Source organism: Phaethon aethereus, assembly GCF_964289735.1.
Source record: "Phaethon aethereus genome assembly, chromosome: 6".
In the NCBI taxonomy this organism is placed as follows: Eukaryota; Metazoa; Chordata; class Aves; order Phaethontiformes; family Phaethontidae; genus Phaethon; species Phaethon aethereus.
Window position 1 is genome coordinate 18120156 of NC_138580.1, and position 18338 is coordinate 18138493.

General features: G+C 65.6%; 2 protein-coding genes across 2 annotated transcripts; one reads left to right on the plus strand and one right to left on the minus strand.

The window, feature by feature from the left end:
• On the plus strand, positions 1-4048 carry PRKAG3 (protein kinase AMP-activated non-catalytic subunit gamma 3). The gene is made up of 12 exons (XM_082001505.1): positions 1-385; positions 1283-1326; positions 1610-1862; positions 1950-2031; positions 2119-2177; positions 2453-2498; positions 2630-2684; positions 2781-2907; positions 3017-3182; positions 3354-3391; positions 3618-3764; positions 3850-4048. Exons 1-12 carry the CDS (start codon positions 353-355, stop codon positions 3964-3966), a joined length of 1167 nt encoding a protein of 388 aa, XP_081857631.1. The 5' UTR covers positions 1-352; the 3' UTR covers positions 3967-4048.
• Positions 4049-7015: 2967 nt separating this feature from the next.
• CYP27A1 (cytochrome P450 family 27 subfamily A member 1) lies at positions 7016-11868 on the minus strand (the record flags this gene model as incomplete). Its single annotated transcript, XM_082001769.1, has 9 exons — positions 11535-11868; positions 9459-9649; positions 8992-9191; positions 8711-8908; positions 8412-8572; positions 7887-8053; positions 7531-7612; positions 7239-7439; positions 7016-7141 (listed from the first exon to the last, which is right to left on the minus strand). The coding sequence occupies exons 1-9, from the start codon at positions 11781-11783 to the stop codon at positions 7016-7018; spliced, it is 1575 nt and encodes a 524-aa protein (XP_081857895.1). The 5' UTR covers positions 11784-11868.
• Between the last annotated feature and the right edge of the window lie 6470 nt (positions 11869-18338).

Sequence of the window (18338 nt, forward strand, 5' to 3'; positions counted from 1 at the left end):
CTCCCGCTGCAAGGACGGGGTGGGGGCAGCACCTGGGCGGGCAGGGCCGCATCCTGGCAGGCGCTGAGTACCGCTCCCGGAGGACGGGGGGCCGCGGAGGCTTCGGGGGGGGGGGCGGGGGGGCCGTTTTCTGCCCCCGGCCATTTCTCCATCACCCCCCTCCCTCGCGTCCCCATGGCCAGCGCTGCCCCCGGGGCCGCGGCCATCCCCTCCAGCCCGCTGCGCGGGGTTGCGCGGCGGTGCCCCCCCCGCTGCGGTGGCGGGGGCACGGCTGGCGTTGCTGGCTGACACCCTATCTGCCAGGCCCCCGCCCGCCGCGGGCCCAGAATAGCAGCGCTGCCCCACAGTCGGCATGGAGCGACTCCCCGGCCCTGCCGCGCCCCAGGTACGGGTGGGGGGCCCGGCTTTACAGCCCCCCGCTTGGGGATGGGCCACCCCTGGGGTGGGGGGGACGCGGGAGGCCGGCAGTCCCCTTTCCACGGCCAGGCAGCCGTGGGGACAAGGACACGGAGCGCAGCCTGGCCCGCCTGCCTGCCCCGGCTGTCCCCAGCCCCTCGGGAAGGGCTGGGGGATGTTGGCGTGGGGTCGCCTCGCTCCCGGGGGTGGCCCCGGGCTCCCCAGGGCCCCAGGGAGCCGACCCTGCGCCTTTGGTACTGCAGGGGGACTGGTAAACATCGGCTCTGCCGGCGGCTTTGTGGTCCGGGGCTGCTCTTCTGCCGCTGTGTTTCGGTGGGGTCCCCGGGGGGCACGGGGCCAGCCGATGGGCCCTGCTCGCCTCCCTCCCGCCCGGGGCTGCCCCCCTTGTTATTGTAGGGTCTCCTGGGGCGAATCTGGTCCCTGGGGGACAGGTGGGGCTGGCGGGGCTCCCAGCACGGGAGGAAGCAGGACCGGGATTTACACCTTGGGGTTGGGAGAGGGAGAGGACGGGCACAGAGCCGCTGCGGGACGCGCTCGGCTCCGACAGCGGAGAGAGGAGCCGGGTGGCTCTGCCGTGCCCTGCCCTGACCCGGGGACCCCCGCTGCCCCCCCAGAGCGGGGAGTCAAGCTGGGCTTCCTGGACTGGAACCACAACGGGGGCGGCAGGCTCCGGGGATCCTGGGCGGGCGGGGGACTCCTCAGGAGGAGGGGGGCTGAGCCCAGCTCGCATCCCTTCCCTGAAAGGTTGGTCCCTTCTGCCCGGCCTGGAGGGCCGGGGCAGCCGGGTGGGTGCAGGCAGCACCAGTGGGTTGGGGAGAGGCCGGGCTGGCTCCTGCTGACACCCCCTCGCTGTGTGCCCCCTCAGGTGGCGCTACTGGATGTTGCTGCCCGCCCCGAGGAGGCAGGTGGGTAGCAAGCAGCGCCTAGGTGCGTAGAAGGGGGAGGCTGGCTCACTCATGCAATGAGCACATCAGTCCTCTGCCCACCCTGCCCATACCCCTCATCGCTGCACTCTTCAGCTCCTTCCCAGCAGCTCCTGGTGCCCCCAAGCTGGAGAGCCGCAGTGCTGTGTGCTGCCCCTGTGGAGTGGGGAATGTGGGGGGGTCTGTGGGAAGCTCCCTCTCCTGCAGCATCCCCCTGCTCTCCCCAGGCAGGAGAGTGCTGAGACCCGGCAGATCAGCTCACTGGCCAGGGCTGGGGTGGGTTTGCCTGCAGGGTTCCCGGAGGCCCTGTGTCCCAGGGAGGAGGGTGAGGAGGAGGAAGAGCACAGGCGGAGACCAAGACCCGTCACCTTCACGCTGGGCAACGAGGTGCTGGGGCTGGGCCCGGAGAGTGAGTTTCAGACCCCCGACGCTGAGGTCTACATGCACTTCATGAGGAGCCACTGCTGCTATGATGCTGTCCCTACCAGCTGCAAGCTCGTCGTCTTCGACATCTCCCTGGAGGTGACAAAGCAGGGGAGCAGCATGGATGGGCAGGGGGGTGGAGCGGGCTCGGGGGACCCCCTGACCCCCTCCCCACTCTGCCAGCAGATCAAGAAAGCCTTCGTGGCACTGGTGGCCAACGGGGTGCGTGCTGCCCCGCTCTGGGACAGCAAGACACAGAGCTTTGTGGGTAAGTGCCGGCAGTGCTGCCTGTCCCCTTCCCCTGCCTGGCAGTGAGGGGTGCGGGCAGTGCTGCCAGCCCCACATGTCCCTGCAGGGATGCTCACCATCACCGACTTCATCAACATCCTCCACCGCTACTACCGTTCACCCCTGGTGAGTGTCACAGGGAGGGCACAGGGGCTTGGGGCAGGCCTGGGGCAGGGAAGGGCTGTCCCCACCTCTCCTGGTCCCCTCTGCACCACTAGACCATGACTGGGGGATGCCCTGGGCCAGCCCAGAGTCCACTTCGTGCACTTCTGCCTGGCATCCAGGATGTAATCCCTGCGCTTAGGGCGATGCGGTGGGATGCCCGGGGAAGGGGGCAGTGCCCCAGAGTTCCCTCAGTCGCCCATGGGGCCACCATGACCAGGGCATCTCCCTGCCTTCAGGTTCAGATCTACGAGGTGGAGGAGCACAAGATTGAGACCTGGAGAGGTAAAAAGTGGGGAGCCATGGGGGTGGCTGGGCTAGGGATGTGGTGCAGGGCATGGAGGTGGGCTCCGGGGGTGCAGGGCTGCATGAGGGGACTGGGGGACCCCCTCTGTCTCACCTGTCTCCCTTGTCAGAGGTGTACCTGCAGGGCTCCTTCAAGCCACTGGTCTACATCTCCCCGAGCAATAGGTGAGTGCCTGCCCGCTGGGGGAGAGCACACCCCGCCGGGGGTGTGCCTGGGATGCAGCCCTATCCCCCCCCGCCCGGTGTCCCCATCACCCGCAGCCTCTTCGACGCTGTCTACTCCCTGATCAAGCACAAGATCCACCGCCTGCCCGTCATCGAGCCCATCTCAGGCAACGTCCTGCACATCCTGACGCACAAGCGCATCCTCAAGTTCCTCCACATCTTCGTGAGTGCCGGGGCTGCGTGTGGACGCACATGGCGGGCGCGTAGGGGCACAAGCAAGGGTGCCGGGGCACGTGTAGGTGCCAGCCCAGCCTTGCCCTGCCCAACCGCAGGGCTCCACCATCCCCAAGCCACGCTTTCTGAAGAAAACGGTGCAGGAGCTGTGCGTTGGCACCTTCCGCGACGTGGCCGTTGTGCCTGAGACAGCCCCCATCTACGCCGCCCTGGAGATCTTTGTGGACCGCCGTGTCTCTGCCCTACCCGTCATCAACGATGCTGGTACCTGGGGAGGGGACCAGCAACACCCCCATCTCCCTCTGTCAGCGACTCCAGCCCCATCCCCACACAAAAATTCCCATTCCCCCCAGCCTGGCTCTTGGGGTGCAGGGGGAGCACAGCGGCTGGTCCTCAGGGCCCCCTCCCCAACCCCTGTGCTACCTCTCCTTGCAGGGCAAGTGGTCGGCCTCTACTCCCGGTTCGATGTCATTGTGAGTACGCTGTGCGTTTGCACGTCCGGGCACGAGTGTGGCCCCTTGCACGGTGCTGGTGGGGTGCTCACGTGCCTGTGCCCATGCAAACCCGCCCCACGTGCACCGATGCGCGTGCTGGTGCAGATCTGCCCTGTGTGTCATCAGGGCTCAGGTGTCCCCTCCGTGCCAGCGTAACGGGGTGCCAGGACACGTTGGGGCACTGATGGGGCTACCTCTCCCCTAGCACCTGGCAGCCCAGAAGACCTACAACAACCTGGACATCAGCGTGCGGGAGGCGCTGCGGCAGCGTACCATCTGCCTGGAGGGAGTCCTCACCTGCTACCCCCACGAAACCATGGAGGACATCATCGACCGCATCGCCAAGGAGCAGGTGAGCGGCCAGGGCACCTCGTGCCAGCGCCAGGCCCCCCTGCCCACTGCCCGACCTGCCTGTGATGCTCTGCCTGCGCCCACAGGTCCATCGCTTGGTTCTAGTGGACGAGAACCAGCACCCGCGGGGCATCGTCTCCCTCTCTGACATCCTCCAGGCCCTTGTGCTCACTCCTGCAGGTATCGATGCTCTTAACTCTTAGCCCACGACGCTCCGTCTTTCTCCACTTGCACCCTCCATTTCTCTCCACTTCAGGTAGGCGCCGTCCCCCGCCACTGCACGCCCGTCCCCTCCCCACCGCTGGGTCACCTGTACCTCGTCACCTCCCTGCTCGGGCCACCCACCTCCACCCCAGCCAAACCAGCCCTGGGGGACGGAGGAGGCTGGGGCTGGGGACCAGCAGCGCTGGGTGCCCAGCTGGGGATGGCAAGACTCAGATGCTGCTTGTCCCTGGGGACACAGGGATCACAAGGGATCCCTTCTGGGGCCCTGATCCCTGGTGTCTGTGAGGAAGGATGGGGGCACCTGCCATGGAGACATGCCCAGACCCCCATCCAGGCAGCGTGTGGGATGGAGGTTTTGCAGGTCCCTGGGCTGTGGGCAGCATGAGGGTTTTGGGGTGTGATGAACCTCAAGACAAAAGCTCTTTTCTTACCTCACCTCAGAGTGCCCCCTGAGACCTGAGCCCCTCGGTGCCATTCCTGGGGGACACAGAGGGGACAGACCCCCACTCACACACCCCGGACATGCTGCCCACCACTAGCCATGTGCACAGAGTGGCTGGCCCACGGGCCATCGTTGGCTGAGCCCTCTACCCCCTCCACCCACAGCGGCCCTGAAGCTACTTGCCCCAGGGATGGGGCTCACTCCCGGGCCGCACTGGCTCCACTTGCCCACTGCCCAGTGAGTCCTCACTGGCAAGGGGTGGGCACAGCGCTGGCACCCACCTTGGCATCCACTTAGGTTGAACTGGGGATGGGGGAGCTGGCCCCAGTGCCCAGCTGCTTCCCAAAGGTGATGATGTTTTTTTGGGGTGGTGGTGGTGGGGAATGGGCTTGGGACAGCCCCATGCTCACCAGTTCCCCCAGCAGTGCCCAGTTGCTCCAGACAGAAGAGGACTGGGAGTGGTGTGTGTTAACCACACCAGACGTGGGACCTTCCCCATCTCCCCATCATGGTGCCTTCACTCACCCCATCCCTGGTGCCCAAGGAGTCAGGAGCTGCAGGGGGCCACCAGGATGTGGCATCCAAGCCAGGGATGGAGGCAAGACCCTGCTGTCCGCCGGGGCGGGTTGGAGGGCCGTGCTGCAGGGTGCCCAGCCCAGCACCAGTGCCTGCCGGGGGGTTATGGCCTCGCACGCTCTCTCACCCCGCAGGCATCAACTGATCCTCGCTCTGAAGACACCAAGGAAGTGCTGCCGTCTCATCTGACTTGGGGCCTCTTGCGTGGCTCTGGGGCTGTGGAAGGAGGCTTGGCCCCGGTGGCTCTCCGTGGGGAGGACCTGCCAGCCACCCTGGTCCTGGGACTCGTCTTGAGTCCAGGGCCAGATCCTGCCGGCCTTGGGGAGGCAGGCAGCGGGGAAAAGGGGGCCCGGGAGTGCCTTCTGCCAACAAGCACACGGTGATGCTCGACGGGCACTGTGCTGGAGGAGCCGAGCCATGCCCACAACTGGGCACCTGTATGGCCCTGCATGGCCCTGGGGGACTCGGCCACCCTGTCCCCATCCTGCTGCCAGATTTGAGCGCTTTGGACCGTGGCTCCCCCCTCAGCGAGCACGGTCCCGCCGGCTGCGCCCGGTGCCCGGTAGCGTAGGCTCAGCTGCACACAGAGGCTTGTTTATTGTAGGGTCACGCGGGGCTGGAGCTCCCCAGCAGAGGCTCAGCCTGTGCTTGAGCTGGTGCCAGGATGGGCACTTTGCATGGGAACCCTGTGCACATTTTGGGGTGGTCAGGGGGTATTTATTTAATTTGCTGGTCTGTTCAGCCTTGTGTAATAAAGCAGTCTGCTCCAGGAACCACCGCCTCGCCTTTCTGGGGTGCAGCTGGGCACAGCTCCTCCGGAGAGAGATGGGCTGGGAAGGGGGTGCAGCTGCTTGGCAGGGCTGGGGGACCTGGCCTGGGATGCCAGCGCGGGTGGCAGGGGCACAGGGTGGCACCTCTGCCCATGTGGGTAGAGCCAGGGGGACGGGGATGTGGGGTGTGCAGCTTTGATAGCTCCACTATGGTGGTGGTGTGCGGGGACCCTCGGGGACACCCCAGGGATGGCAGCCTTGGTGCCCGCCTGCAGCTTCCCTCAGCCCAGCTAGGAGCCCCAGGCAGCAGGAAGGTGAGGGGGTTCACTGTTAGGGTGCCCCATACCACAGCTCTCCAGGAGCCTGGGCAAGGGGCTATGCAGCCCCTGCCTGTGGCTACTGCCAGCTCTGAGTCCCTGCAATGGCCCTGGGCATCAGCCCCATGTCCCCGCTGGTGGGGGGGGATCTGAGCCGATCCGCCCCTGGCCGCTCCTCCTGGAGCGAGTCCTGCCCCCTTCCCATAACCCCGTATCAGCATCTCGGTGAAATACCGGCTGATAGTGAAAGGTCCCGGCTGCGCGGCACCCCCCGGGGCCGGCTGGCCCTGCCAGGGGACAGGACACCAGCGCCGGGTGGTGACAGGCCTCCTCCCCATCGCGGGGGCCGTGCTGCGCTATTGCTCCCCTTGCCCGGGGCCAGGGCTGGCTCCGGCCCTCGGCACCAGGCGCAAACCCCAAACCCCCAGCGGCGCTCCACCCTCCCCTGGGAGGCAGGGGGGAAACTGAGGCATGGAGAAGCGGCTGAGGCCAAGGTCAGCTGTTCAGAGAGGACCCAGACGTCCTGGCTCCAGGCACAGATTCACGCGCAACTACACAAGGACGGGACAAAGGAGACACCAAACGGCTGCAAGCCCCCTCCCCGCTTTCCCCCTACCCCGGCACAGCTCCCAGGTCCCTGATGCAGCCCAGCTGGGCACGGGATGGGGCGACACAACCCCTCGCGGCGTGTGAAAGGCACAGCAGTTCCCCAAGCCTCCTGCTGATTTGGGGTAGGGGGATACTAGTGCCCCAGGGGCAATTTGGGGGCATCCCTCATCCCCCTCAACTTCCCCACAGTGGTACTGGGAGCACCCTGGCCCAAGCTGGACAAGGGGTGGGTTCTGGGGTGGGTTTGCCTTCCTGTCCCTCCTTCTGGGGCAGCAGGGTCCCCGCTCGGCACCCTGGGAGGATGGGTGCTCAGTCAGGGGGCCTCCGGGCGAGCGATGAACTCCAGGTTGATGGGCTTGTCGGCCACCAGGACGATGCGGGACACGGACATCACCTCCACGCCACGAGGGTCCGGACGCACCTCAAACGCCTGGATGATCTGTGGGGAGAAGGGGGGTGGCAGTGCCTTGGGGAGTCCCTGGGGCTCCAATCCCAGCTCGTGGCGAGTTACCCAGGGTGGGGGAGTCCCTACTCACCCTGGCGAGGGCCAGATGCATCTCTAACTCGGCGATGCGGCGGCCGACACAGGCACGGACCCCGTACCCAAAGGGGATGGAGCTGAAGGGGTGGTGGGGGGAGCCGTGGCCCCGGAGCCAGCGCTGGGGCAGGAAACGCTCAGGCTCAGGGAAGTAGGTCTCATCGTGGGACATTGCGTAGTGTGCCAGGACAAAGAGGGTCTGGGGGGAAGGAAGCCGGGGGCAGGGGTTAGTGGCTGCTGCCGGCCCCACTGAGCGCAGCGGGGATCCCCACGGCACAGCCCTCACTCACGTTCTTGGGGAAGAGGTAGTCTCCGATGACAATGTCCTTCTCATAGAAGACCCTGGCGTTGGTGGGCACCACAGGGTAGACCCTGGGATATGGGGAGAGTTAGTGAGGAAACAGGAGCCATCTGGGGACACTAGAGGAAGAAATCCACAGGCAGGACAAGGGAGAGCATCTCCTGCTGTTCAGCAGCTCCATCCCATTCCCCAGGAAGGAGGTGGATGGACGTGGCCCTGGGGGACTGAAATCCAGCACTGCACCCTGCCTGGCTGGTTCATCCCCCGGTGGGAGGGAGAAGGGACTGTCCCTGGGGAAGGGGCTGGTGATTTGGATGCTGGGGCAGGGGCAAAGCTGGGCTGTACCTTAGCGTCTCCTTGATGACGGCCCGAAGCATCGGCATCTTGGGGATATCCTCAGCACCAGGAAACCGGTTGGCAGGCACGACGGCTTTCAGCTCCTGGTACAGGGCCTCCTGGATGGCCGGGTCCCGGGAGAGGTGGTACAGGGCCCAGGACAGAGTGTTGGAGGTCTGGGGGAGCAGAGCGCCAAGGGGAGTGAGGGAGATGGGGCTGGTACCTGAGCAGCCTTGTGCCAAGCGTGGCACCAGTATGGCACCTGACAGCCCCTGCTCCGGTGCGCAGGGAAGCTGGGATGAGGGGCAGCGAGCATGGGGCAAAGTGAGGCAAGGAGCAGGGCAGGGAGCAGAGTGGAGGACAGGGTCTGTACCGACCGATCCCTGAGGGTTTGCCCCTGTGGGGCATCAGCCCCCCCAACCACCAGCCCAGAGCTCGCAGGGGCTGGTGAGCGTGGCTGAGTGTGGTCCTGTGGCTCCCCCACCGGCACGGAGCTCAGCGGGGATCTCCCAGCGGCGGCTGCCCGGCTCTCACCGTGTCCACGCCGGCCAGCAGCAGCTCGGCCACGCTGCCATAGACCTCGTCCAGGCTGAGCCTGCCGCTGGCCAGCAGGTAGCTCAGGTAGCCGGACACCTCCTTGCCCCGCTCCACCTGCCCCTCCAACTCCTCCATCTTTCGGTCAATCAGGGTCTTGCCTGCAGGGACAGAGAGCAGGACCCAGTGCTGACAGAGCGAGAGTGGCCAAAAGGACACGTGCCTGGGGATTGCCCCACTTTTGAGGGTCCTTAGGGAGTCCGATCCCACTATGCCGGGCCCCCATTGTCACTGCTCACCGAAGGCAAAGATGGTGTCCCAACTATCCAGGTAGCGGTCCCAGAAGGGCAGCACCTTGCGGCTCCATCGAGGCAGGACGGTGGCGAAGACTGAGTTCTTGAACATGAGGTTGATGGAGTCGATGAAGCGCTGGGTCTCAGCAGGGACCTGCTGCTTCAGGCACCCAATGCGGGTCTCGAAGAGGATATAGGAGATCCCTGTGGGGAAAAGGCCTCATGCAGACCTCTGCAGGGATGGGAAGAGTAGGACAGGGCAGGGGTGATGGGGAGGACCCCCCTACCTTCCAGCGCAAAGCGGTAGAGGAGGTTGGCCACGTCCCCCACCAGCACTCCCGAGGGGCTGCGGCTCCGCTCGTCCCGCAGCCGCACCATCAGGTCCGACACCACCTCCCCGATGGCGTCCGCATACAGCAGTGCCTCCGAGGGCTTCAGCAGCCGCTTGTTGAGGACCTGGCGCAGGCGGTACCAGCGCTCCCCTTCCCTGCGCGGGGACGGGGCTCAGCGCCGGGAGCACGGCCAGGCAGCGGGACAGTGGGTGGCAGCAGTTTCCCAATCCCCAAGTGCATCCTCCCAACACCAGGCTGGAACCACCCCGGGGGGTCTTTCCACCCCCCCATGGCCATGATCTTCTGCCTGGGGGGGACACGCTGCTTGCAGGAGCAATGCGAGCTGCCACCGGGGCCCTACACCTGAGGAAGGGACAGGAGCTGCCTGCCGCCCCGCAGAGCGCAGCCAGGGCAGGACTCACTCGGTGAAGGGTCCGTAGGGCAGCTGCCGGGTGTCCCGGTGCTCCTTCCACAGGGCCATGTCGCTTCGCATGGGGTACTTGCCCTCCTGCCGCAGCAGTTGCTCCAGCACCACCGGGCTCCCGATGTTGATGTTCTCGTAATGCCCGAAGGTGGACTTCCAGATGGGGCCGTAAATGCGCCGGGACATCAGCTGTGATGCACCAGGGCACAGCAGAGTGAACGGGACAGTGGAGTGGGGAGCAGAGTTCAGCACTGGAGGTAGATCAGTCCCTCCCTGCCCCAACCCTGCCCTGCATGTGTCCAGCATGCTCTTCACCTACCCCAAGGACCCCTCAACACCAGCTGGGCCCAAGTACCCGCCTCTGACCCGCCAAAGCTGGCACCATCCTAGAAGCACTGCAGATGTCTTTGCCTGATCTCTCTAGGCACATGGCCAGCACTAAGCACACCAGGCACTGACCCCCGGCATGGGCTGGCACATCCCTCACCCACCCCAGAGATGCCTGGAGGGCCTGTTGGGTCTTTTGGGAAAGCAAGGCCAAGAGGGGACAGGAGGAACAGGGACAACTTCCAAGCACAGGGCTCTGCTGAGATGCAGGGCCATTGCACTGGCTGTCAGCAAGTCCAAGCTGCTTCCAGCATGGCCCCAGCTCTGCTCAACCCGGGGACAACAGGCCCCACAGGGGTCCTTGAACCCGCCACCAGATAAGGGTGGTTAATGATCAGCACTGGGAGGGCAGCACCAGGCTGGGGCAGGACGGGGCTCCCAAGTCAGCCAGGAGACATCCACCAGCACCAGTCTTGCTCTGGGCTCTGCCGGCCACAACTCCCCTCTCCTTGGCAGCACCCAAGGGTGCCATGCCTGCCTCCCCACCGGGGAGTACCATGACCCCCAAGCACATCCCTCGGGGGGAGACAGGCACCCCTTTGCAAGTGGATCTGCACAGGGCCACATCCAAGGGGTGCTTTCCATCCCACTCAGGCATTGCCAGAGCCCCTGCGGAGTGGGGCCAAGCCCAAGGGGCTGCAGGGGACCTAGCAGGGAAGCCCTGGTCCCCGTTCCCCGTGGCTGCGGGGATGCACGTGGTACAATCTCCCTTGGTGACTGACTGCATCGCAGCCTGCGCCCGGATTCAGCTGGATTCGTCACCACGGGGAGACGTTCCACGCGGGTGGTGGCAGGAGGAGGGGGAGGGATGGCCGCCCCGGCACAGCACAGGCGTTGCAGAGTGGGGCCGAGAGAAGCTGGAGCTGCCAGAAACTGGGGTAAGGCACCTCCAGGGCACATGGGCATCTGTCCTCAAAGCCAGGCCGTGCTCAGAGCCCCAGGGGCAGGAGGGAGCAGCAGGAAGCTCCCACGCCTGCTCCCCAAGACCCCGCTGCCCTGCAACAGCCTCTTCTCCAAACAGCCCTGCGGTGCCGGGGAGGCCTGATCCTGCTCGGCTCCTCTCCCGGCCGGTCAGCGCTCCAGGGCGCTGGAAGATGCCGCCTGGCTCACGGCCAGCCAAGCCCATCGCTTGCTTCATCCGACGTATGAGGAAGTGTTGACAGAAGAAAACAAACACCTCTGCCTATCCCTCCCCTGCCTCCCTGGGTACCATCTGCCCAAACACCTGCCTGGCTGCCTGCCACCCCCCTCACCACCCAAAACCGCGGCCCCTCCAGCTTGCCGTGAGTCGCCCCCGAGCCTTTGCCCTCGGCTGCCTGGGCCAGCTCGGGGCCGCTGGAGCAGCCCTGGGCTAGCAGGACCCTCCCGGGGCCACCCGGTCCTGCTCTGGCCCCTCTCCGTGCCGCTCGGCCCAGCATCACCCCACGGGGCAGGGGCGCTCCCCGTCGCCTGGCCCCTCCTCTCCCGCGCCCCCGCTCAACTCCCCGCCGTCACCTGCGGGATGCTCCCCCCGCCTCCAGCACCCACCCATCCACTCCCCCGCTTGCAAAGCCCCCACCGCCACGCACAGCACCCTGCCTGCAGCCCACCCGGGAGCCCCTCCACCCCACGCACCCCCCCCCACCCGTGCAGGGTGCCCAGGCCCCCGCGGCCCCCCGCGCCCCCGGGCCGGGCTGCCCCGGCGCACCTGGAGCCGGTGCGTGTGCAGCAGGTAGCCGCGCAGGAAGAGCCAGACGAAAGTCCGGAGCAGCCCCGGTCCCGGTAGCTCCTCCGGTCCCTTCAGCCGCGCCGGCCCCGCCGCCGTCGCCGCCGCCGCCGCCGCCGAACCCCCGGCCCTGCGCGGCGGCCCCGGGCTGCTGCGCGGCGGCGGCGGCGGGCGGAGACGCAGGAGCAACGGCAGCAACGGCCGCCGGGCCCCGCCGCTCGGGCCCGCCATGCTCCGTCGGCAGCGGACGGGACGGGGCGGGGCGGGGAGGCACCGGGGACGGCGGGGGGCGGCACTGGGGGTGGTGCGGGGGGCGGTGCGGGGGTGGCAACCGGGCACGGGCATCGGGCATCGTACATCGAGAACTGAATGAGCATCGCGCAGCGGGTGCTGCGCACTGGGTACCGGCCCCGGTACCGGCTGCTGCACCAGGTACCAGGCAGCGTGTACCGGCACCTTGTGCCAGCTACTGCACATCCGTGCTGGGCGATGGACACCGGCTGCAGCGTGCGGAGTCCCGGTTACGGCACACCAGGTACCACATGCCATACACCGAGTACCGTACACCGGGCACCACTCACCAGCATCACACACCATGCACCGGGTGCTAGATACCAGGAACTGGCATCAGCAGCACCCGGTGCCACATACCAGGTACTGGGTGCTGCGCGCTGTGCACTGCTCAACAGCACCATGCACCGGGCAGCTGACAGCCAGCACTGGCACAGCACGGCAGGTACAGCACCCTGGGCACGATGCGGTGTGTGGCACCAGTACTGGTGTTGGCACTGGGTGCTGCATGCCGGGCATCACACACGGGCAGGCTCACCAGGCACTGTGCATCGTGTGCCGACATCAGCATCGCACCCCAGCACTGGGTGCCACAGCCCAGACCCTGCACACCCCACAGCAGCAGCAGGCTCATGGCTGGATGGCTGGGCCTGCTCTTCATGGATGCTGCCCCCCATGGCCTGAGCCCTCTTGCCCTGCCTCCATCCCCTGGGGGTGCTTCAGCCTGGAGGTGCGGGGCAGGATGGTGCCCTGGGGATCTGGGTCCAAGCTGCCTCAGGGTCTCTCTCAGCGCTTCCTCTGGGCGCTGCCAGCGGGAGCCCAGATGGGGAGATGTCAGCACACCCAGTGCAGCTGCTGGCACCCCAGCTGGAGGTGGGTTTGGTTTGTCACCATGCCAGGGAGATCATGGCACCAGCTCCTGCCTGACCTCGTGCAGGCCAGGCTGTCCAGCCCACAAGCGGGCCCTGTCACGATGGTGTCTGGGGCCATGGGTGCAGGACATGTCCCCTCTGGCTAACCTGGCACTGCCACCAGGGCCTAGGGCTGTGGGGCAGGGCACTGCTCTGCCCAGGTGTCCCTCGCAGGTCAGCGGGCACCGTGCCTCTGGCTGGGGCGTCCCAGCGCTGATCATTAACCACCTTTATCGGGCAATGGGTTCAAGGTCCTGGACGGGGAGGTTTTGTCCCTCGGCTGGGCAGACAGAGCACCACGAGTGGCTGTTGTCCCCTCGGTCCTGCCTCACTGGGGGATGGGGGATGTCCCAGGCTGGGCTCCAGGCTGGCGCTTGCTGTGCTCCCTGCCAGCGGGGCCGGGGCTGGCGGTGCAGGGTGCGGGCACCCCTGTGCCTGCAAACACCCGTGAGGCACCCCCGGGCTGGGACAGCCAAGCGTGAGCGCCTGCCGCCATCTCATGGCTGTTCATAGCCAGCTCTGCAGCTCGCCCTGCTCCAGCCGGGCCCAGAGCCGGGAGCAGCGGGGTTGCCCAGGCCCCCAGCCCTGCCCGGGGCTTTCCAGCCCCGCCGCTCCCGCTCCCCGTGGCACGCCCGGCCTCTCCCAGCCTGCTGAGGCTGCCTTCCCATGCTGGGGAGTGGGACCTCGACACCTCTTCCAGTCTAAAACTTTTGCCCTTTGCAAAACCGGTAAAAACTACAGGCCCTGGTAAAAAGTCTCTCTCCATCTTTCTTGTAAAGCCCTTTATATATTGGAAGGCCATGATAACGTCTCCTGGAGCCTCCTCTTCTCCAGGCTGAGCAATGCCAACTCTCTCAGCCTGTCCTCACAGGAGAGGTGTTCCATCCCTCTGAGCATTTTTGTGGCCTCCTCTGGACCCGCTCCAACAGGTCCCTGTCCTTCCTGTGCTGAGGGCTCCACAGCTGGATGGAGGACTCCAGGTGGGGTCTCACCAGCGTGGAATGGAGGTGGAGAATCCCCTTCCTTCGGCCTGCTGCCCACGCTTCTGGTTATGCAGTCCAGGATACGGTTGGCCTTCTGGGCTGTGAGCACCCGTTGCCAGCTCATATCCAATTTTTCATCCAACAGTACCCCCAAATCCCGCTCAACAGGGCTGCTTTCCCTCCATCCCCCCCCCCCAGCCTGGTTCTGGGGGTTGTCCCCACCCGGCTGCAAGGACCTTGCGCTTGGCCCTGCGGAAGGGCAAGCTTTGCCCGTCCTCGCAGCGCCGGCCGTGGCGGCTCCCCGGGCCGCTCCCCGCTGCCCCCCGCAGCCCGGCCGGGGCCAGGGGGGGCACCGGCAGCGCGGTTCGTTCCCGCTCCCGCCGCTAGGCTGTGCTCCCCGCCCTCGGACGGCGGGCAGCGGCGGCGGGGGTGGCCGGGGGCTCCGCCGGGGCTGGCTGCCAGGCTGCGGGGGAGGCCGTGCGGGAAGGGGATGAGGGAGCGGGTGAGTCAGAGCCCCCCCTGAGCCGCCCGGCCGGGACTTCCGAAGGGAAGCGGCTGGGCCGTGACACACCGGCAGCCGGAGGATACCGCGGGGGGCATGGCCGGTTCCCGGGAAGCCAGGGACGCCCAGCGCGGGGCCAGCCCTGGCCCCAGCTTCGTGACAAGCCGGGCAGAGGCAGGAGAGCAAACGCTGCTTTTATCCATGGGGATGGGGAGCTGGAGGTGGCAGGTCCCATCTCATGTGTCCTTCTGTCCCAGTGATGCTGCGACTCACTCGTCCCGCAGCAGCACCGTAACCTCACTGGTGGGCCCTGTGGGTGCAGAGACAGGCACTGTGGGACACCCCCCCCCCCCGTTCTAAAAGGGGAGCCCAACCCACCCACCACACGCTGCTTACGGTGTGCTGCCCCCAGCATATAGGGTCCTGGCTGCCGGGACGGAGTGACAGCTTCTTTGCGTGACTCGTGCAGTGTCACCCAGGGGCTGGAAACTTTTCCCAGGGCTGCATCTGCTAACCCCCCTTTGCTCTCCCACAGCCGGGGGAGCAGGGTGTCCCAGGGGAGGGCATCCCCTGACTCACCTCCCGGACAGCCCAGGCTGTGAGAAGGCTGAGCCCGGTGTCCCGGGACTGTAAATAGCCCACAGCATTTAACTGGAGATGGCGACAGCTGTGTTGTCACCGCGTTGTCACTGCCTGAGTCATGAGCCGTGCTGTGGCCGGCAGGGCTGCACAGGGGGGACATAGGGAGATCCAGAGGGATAGGGACAAATCCCAGACCTGGAGACAGCTGCTCCTCTCCCACATAGAGAGTTCAAGTGGGACCCTCTTGTCAGTCTCCCAAGGGTTCCCATCTCCTTGTTTCCCTCTGTTTGACCCCTCGGACCTGGTCAGAGGCTTGGGGACAGCACAAAGCTTTTGGAAGAAGAGGTAAATCAACGAGCATGCTGGTGTCATCCCTGCACACCACTTGGGGCTCAGCACCCGGTGGTGATCTCTGCTCTGGGCTCCCCCCGCTTCGTGCCCTGCAGGGCCCCAGCTGGCCAGGACCTTTCCCTGAGGACGTGGGAGTGGGATGCTGGAGCGAGCTGGGGCTGGCGGCCCGTTATCATGGGAGACAGGAGGCAGCCCCGGGCTGCTCTCAAGTGGTCCTGGCTGATTAGTGACTTCAAGTGCCTATGGAGTTATTCTAAGTCAAGTAGGCGTGAAGGGAGCTGACCCCACTCCTGGCCAGCCTGGGACCGGTGAGACCAGCACCAGGCTTTGCCGGCTTGTCCTCCGTCGCCTCTGCTCTCCGCCAAGCCCTTTGAGATGGAGAGGTTTCTCCTCCACTCCAGCCGCTCTCCCTGTCCCTTACTCCTCCCGCAGAAGGCTGTTTGCTCCGGCCCAAAGCAAACCTGATTTTATCTCCCGACTCCAGTTCCCTTGGCTGTGGGCCACGGTCGATGCCTCCCACACAGAACTTGTGAAGCCCATTCGGGGACCCGTGCACAGAGCGGGCTGTGTACGCTGCCACATGACATCATGGTTACGGCCCGCGGGGGCCCAAGGACACCCCCTCCCAGCAGCATCGCTTCCAGCCCAAGCAATGCATGTCCTTCCTATGGCCAGACAGACGGATGTGCGGGGAGCTGGAGGGAGCGGCACCAGCCACAGCACCGTGCTTGCCCAGAGAGGGGTGGTTCAGCTCTGCTGCCCTGAGGCGGGTCCCCCTCGGCCTCAGTTTCCCCTCTGGGCAGCAGAGAGTGGATCCTGTGCTCGCAGTGAGGGTGCACTGCTGCAGCAGTAAAAGGTCAGGCCCTCGAGTTGTTGCTCAGTGAGAAAGGCAGATTTTCCCCCCTTGGGACATGGATGTTCCCTTCTCTCCCAGGACAGAGCCGGGCTTTTTTTGCTGGTGTGTGAGATTGGGGTTGCTGGGAAAGAGCAGCAGCATCCAGAGCCACCGGGGCTCACTAAGGAATGCTAGGGCCATCTTTCCTCCCATCCATCCATCCATCCATCCATCCATCCATCCATCCATCCATCCATCCATCCACCTGCCCACTCATCCATCTACCCATCCATCCATCAACACAGCTTTCTATCTCACAACTATCTCTCCATCCATCTACTGAGCTGCCTGTGCTCTCATCCATCCATCCATCCATCCATCCATCCATCCATCCATCCATCCATCCATCCATCCATCCATTGACAATCGTGTGCATCCCTCTTCCCACCCATCCCCACAGCCACCTGCCCATTCATCCAGCTAGCTACCCACCCATCCATCTGTCCATCCTCCCATTCACCCCTCCATCTATCCATCACCCTCCTGTTGGTGCCCGAGTGATGCCCAGCCACCAACCAGCCCTTGGTGGGGGTACAGCGTGTGCCCACTCGTGTGCGCACATGTGTGTGGGACCCACTGGCCACGTGGAGCTCTGTGGGCAGGGATGTCCCGGGCTGTGTCCGGCCATAGGGCAGGGTCTGGGAGTGCCAGCCAGGCGGAGGCGGGGGACCTGTCTAATTTAAGAACAGGCCCTGCGGTCGCTGTCAGCGCCGGGCGGCTCTGATCTGGGGACAGGTCCTCGTCAGCTCTGCTCGCCACCCGCCGGCCTGACATGAAAGGGCTCTGCGCCCCGATAAGGCCCCAGACACTCAGCCCCAGAGGTGGGCAGCACCACAGCCAAGCCCGGGGGACCCTGAGCAGTGAGCCCTGGTGTGGCAGTCCCCAAATTCACTGTCACCCCAGCACCATGGAGCTTGTGAGTTTTTATTGGTCGGGGAGCTCAGCTCTGGGGGCTGCCTTCTGCTTTCGGTGCTGGATCGTGCCCCATGTCACTACCAGCACCCACTGGTGACACAACCCCAGGGAGGACTCCATCCCTGGGGTCTCCCCAGCTGCCACCAGCCCCTCCACTGGCCACTACTCCGCACCGGAGCCCCCCGGCTGCGAGCGGCCGTGGACGGGGACCATGTTGTTTTAATAAGATCATTCTCCTCCTGCTGTGAGGTCGCAACCCTCGGCTTATGACATCACAGCGTGCTGCCATGGAGACGCCAGGATGTCACAAACACAGCTCGATGACCTCACTGCAGGAGCGGGAGATGGGGCCAACCTGGGTTTGATCGCCAATGTCCTCGGGAATAAAGGAGGGGAGGGACGCTGGGAAAGTATGCGGCTGCTGAGCGCCGGGGTGTTTGGGTTGGAAATCGCCGCGCTTTCCCCGCAGCGGGAAGGGCCCGTTCCTTCCTCCCCCCGTCCGCTCCCTCCCAGCGGCCAGAGCCCCCCCAGCCTTGCGGCTGCGGGGCAGGGGGGCTGGGGGAGAGGGGCACCCCCATCCCTGCTCTCGGGGCCATGCAGCGGGGAGCGAGAGCAGGAGCTCAGTGCAGCGCCGGGGAACCAGCTTAGGGGCAGAGTGGGGTCTGTGGGGGGAGGCTGGGTCCCCAGGCAGGATGGGGCACTTGGGGGGTGCTTTGTCTGAGGAGCAGGATGGGGACCACTGGGGATGCTGTCGCATGGGGTGCGTTGGTGTCTGGGAGGGTCTCCCCTTCCCCAAGGGAAGCCCAACACCATGCTGTTGCATTGGGGACAGGATTCCCCATCACAACGTCCTGCAGCTGGACCCCAAAGCACCCCTTGGCCCTGCCCAGACACCCAACAGCTGTCCCTTCCCCAGCCCATAACCCGCAGCATCTCCCGGGGACCAGCCTCGTGCCAGCCCCTGCTGCCCCATCACCCTTCCCTGCAGCAACCTGGTTCTCCGTCCTCCATGTCCTCGGGAAATCACGGCCAGTTTTGGGGACACCTGTCCCCACACATCTCTGCTGCAGGGGTGCAGGGGTGCCTGCTCCCCCCCCCTGCATCCTCCATCATTAATTTCCATCAGTGGCCAAGCGGGGCCGGGGCTGCCTGGAGGTGGCTGAGGAACACAGCGCTTTCCCCTGATAGCAAAAATAAATACATTAAAATTCTTGCAGGAGGCAGAAGAATGCAGGACGGCAGGAAAAAATTGTTTTATAATTTGTAATAACACAAAAGCCGGGGGGGGGGGGGTGAGCTGCGAGAGGCGAGGGAAGGCAGAGACAAAGGATCCGCTGCAGTGGAGAAGGCTGCTTT

Excerpts from the sequence above, each read along its gene's own strand:
- PRKAG3 (XM_082001505.1), top strand. The coding sequence starts at position 353 with ATGGAGCGACTCCCCGGCCCTGCCGCGCCCCAG. Across the intron at positions 2,178-2,452 it reads GCTACTACCGTTCACCCCTG|GTTCAGATCTACGAGGTGGA; the intron begins GTGAGTGTCACA and ends CCCTGCCTTCAG. Across the intron at positions 3,183-3,353 it reads ACCCGTCATCAACGATGCTG|GGCAAGTGGTCGGCCTCTAC; the intron begins GTACCTGGGGAG and ends CTCTCCTTGCAG.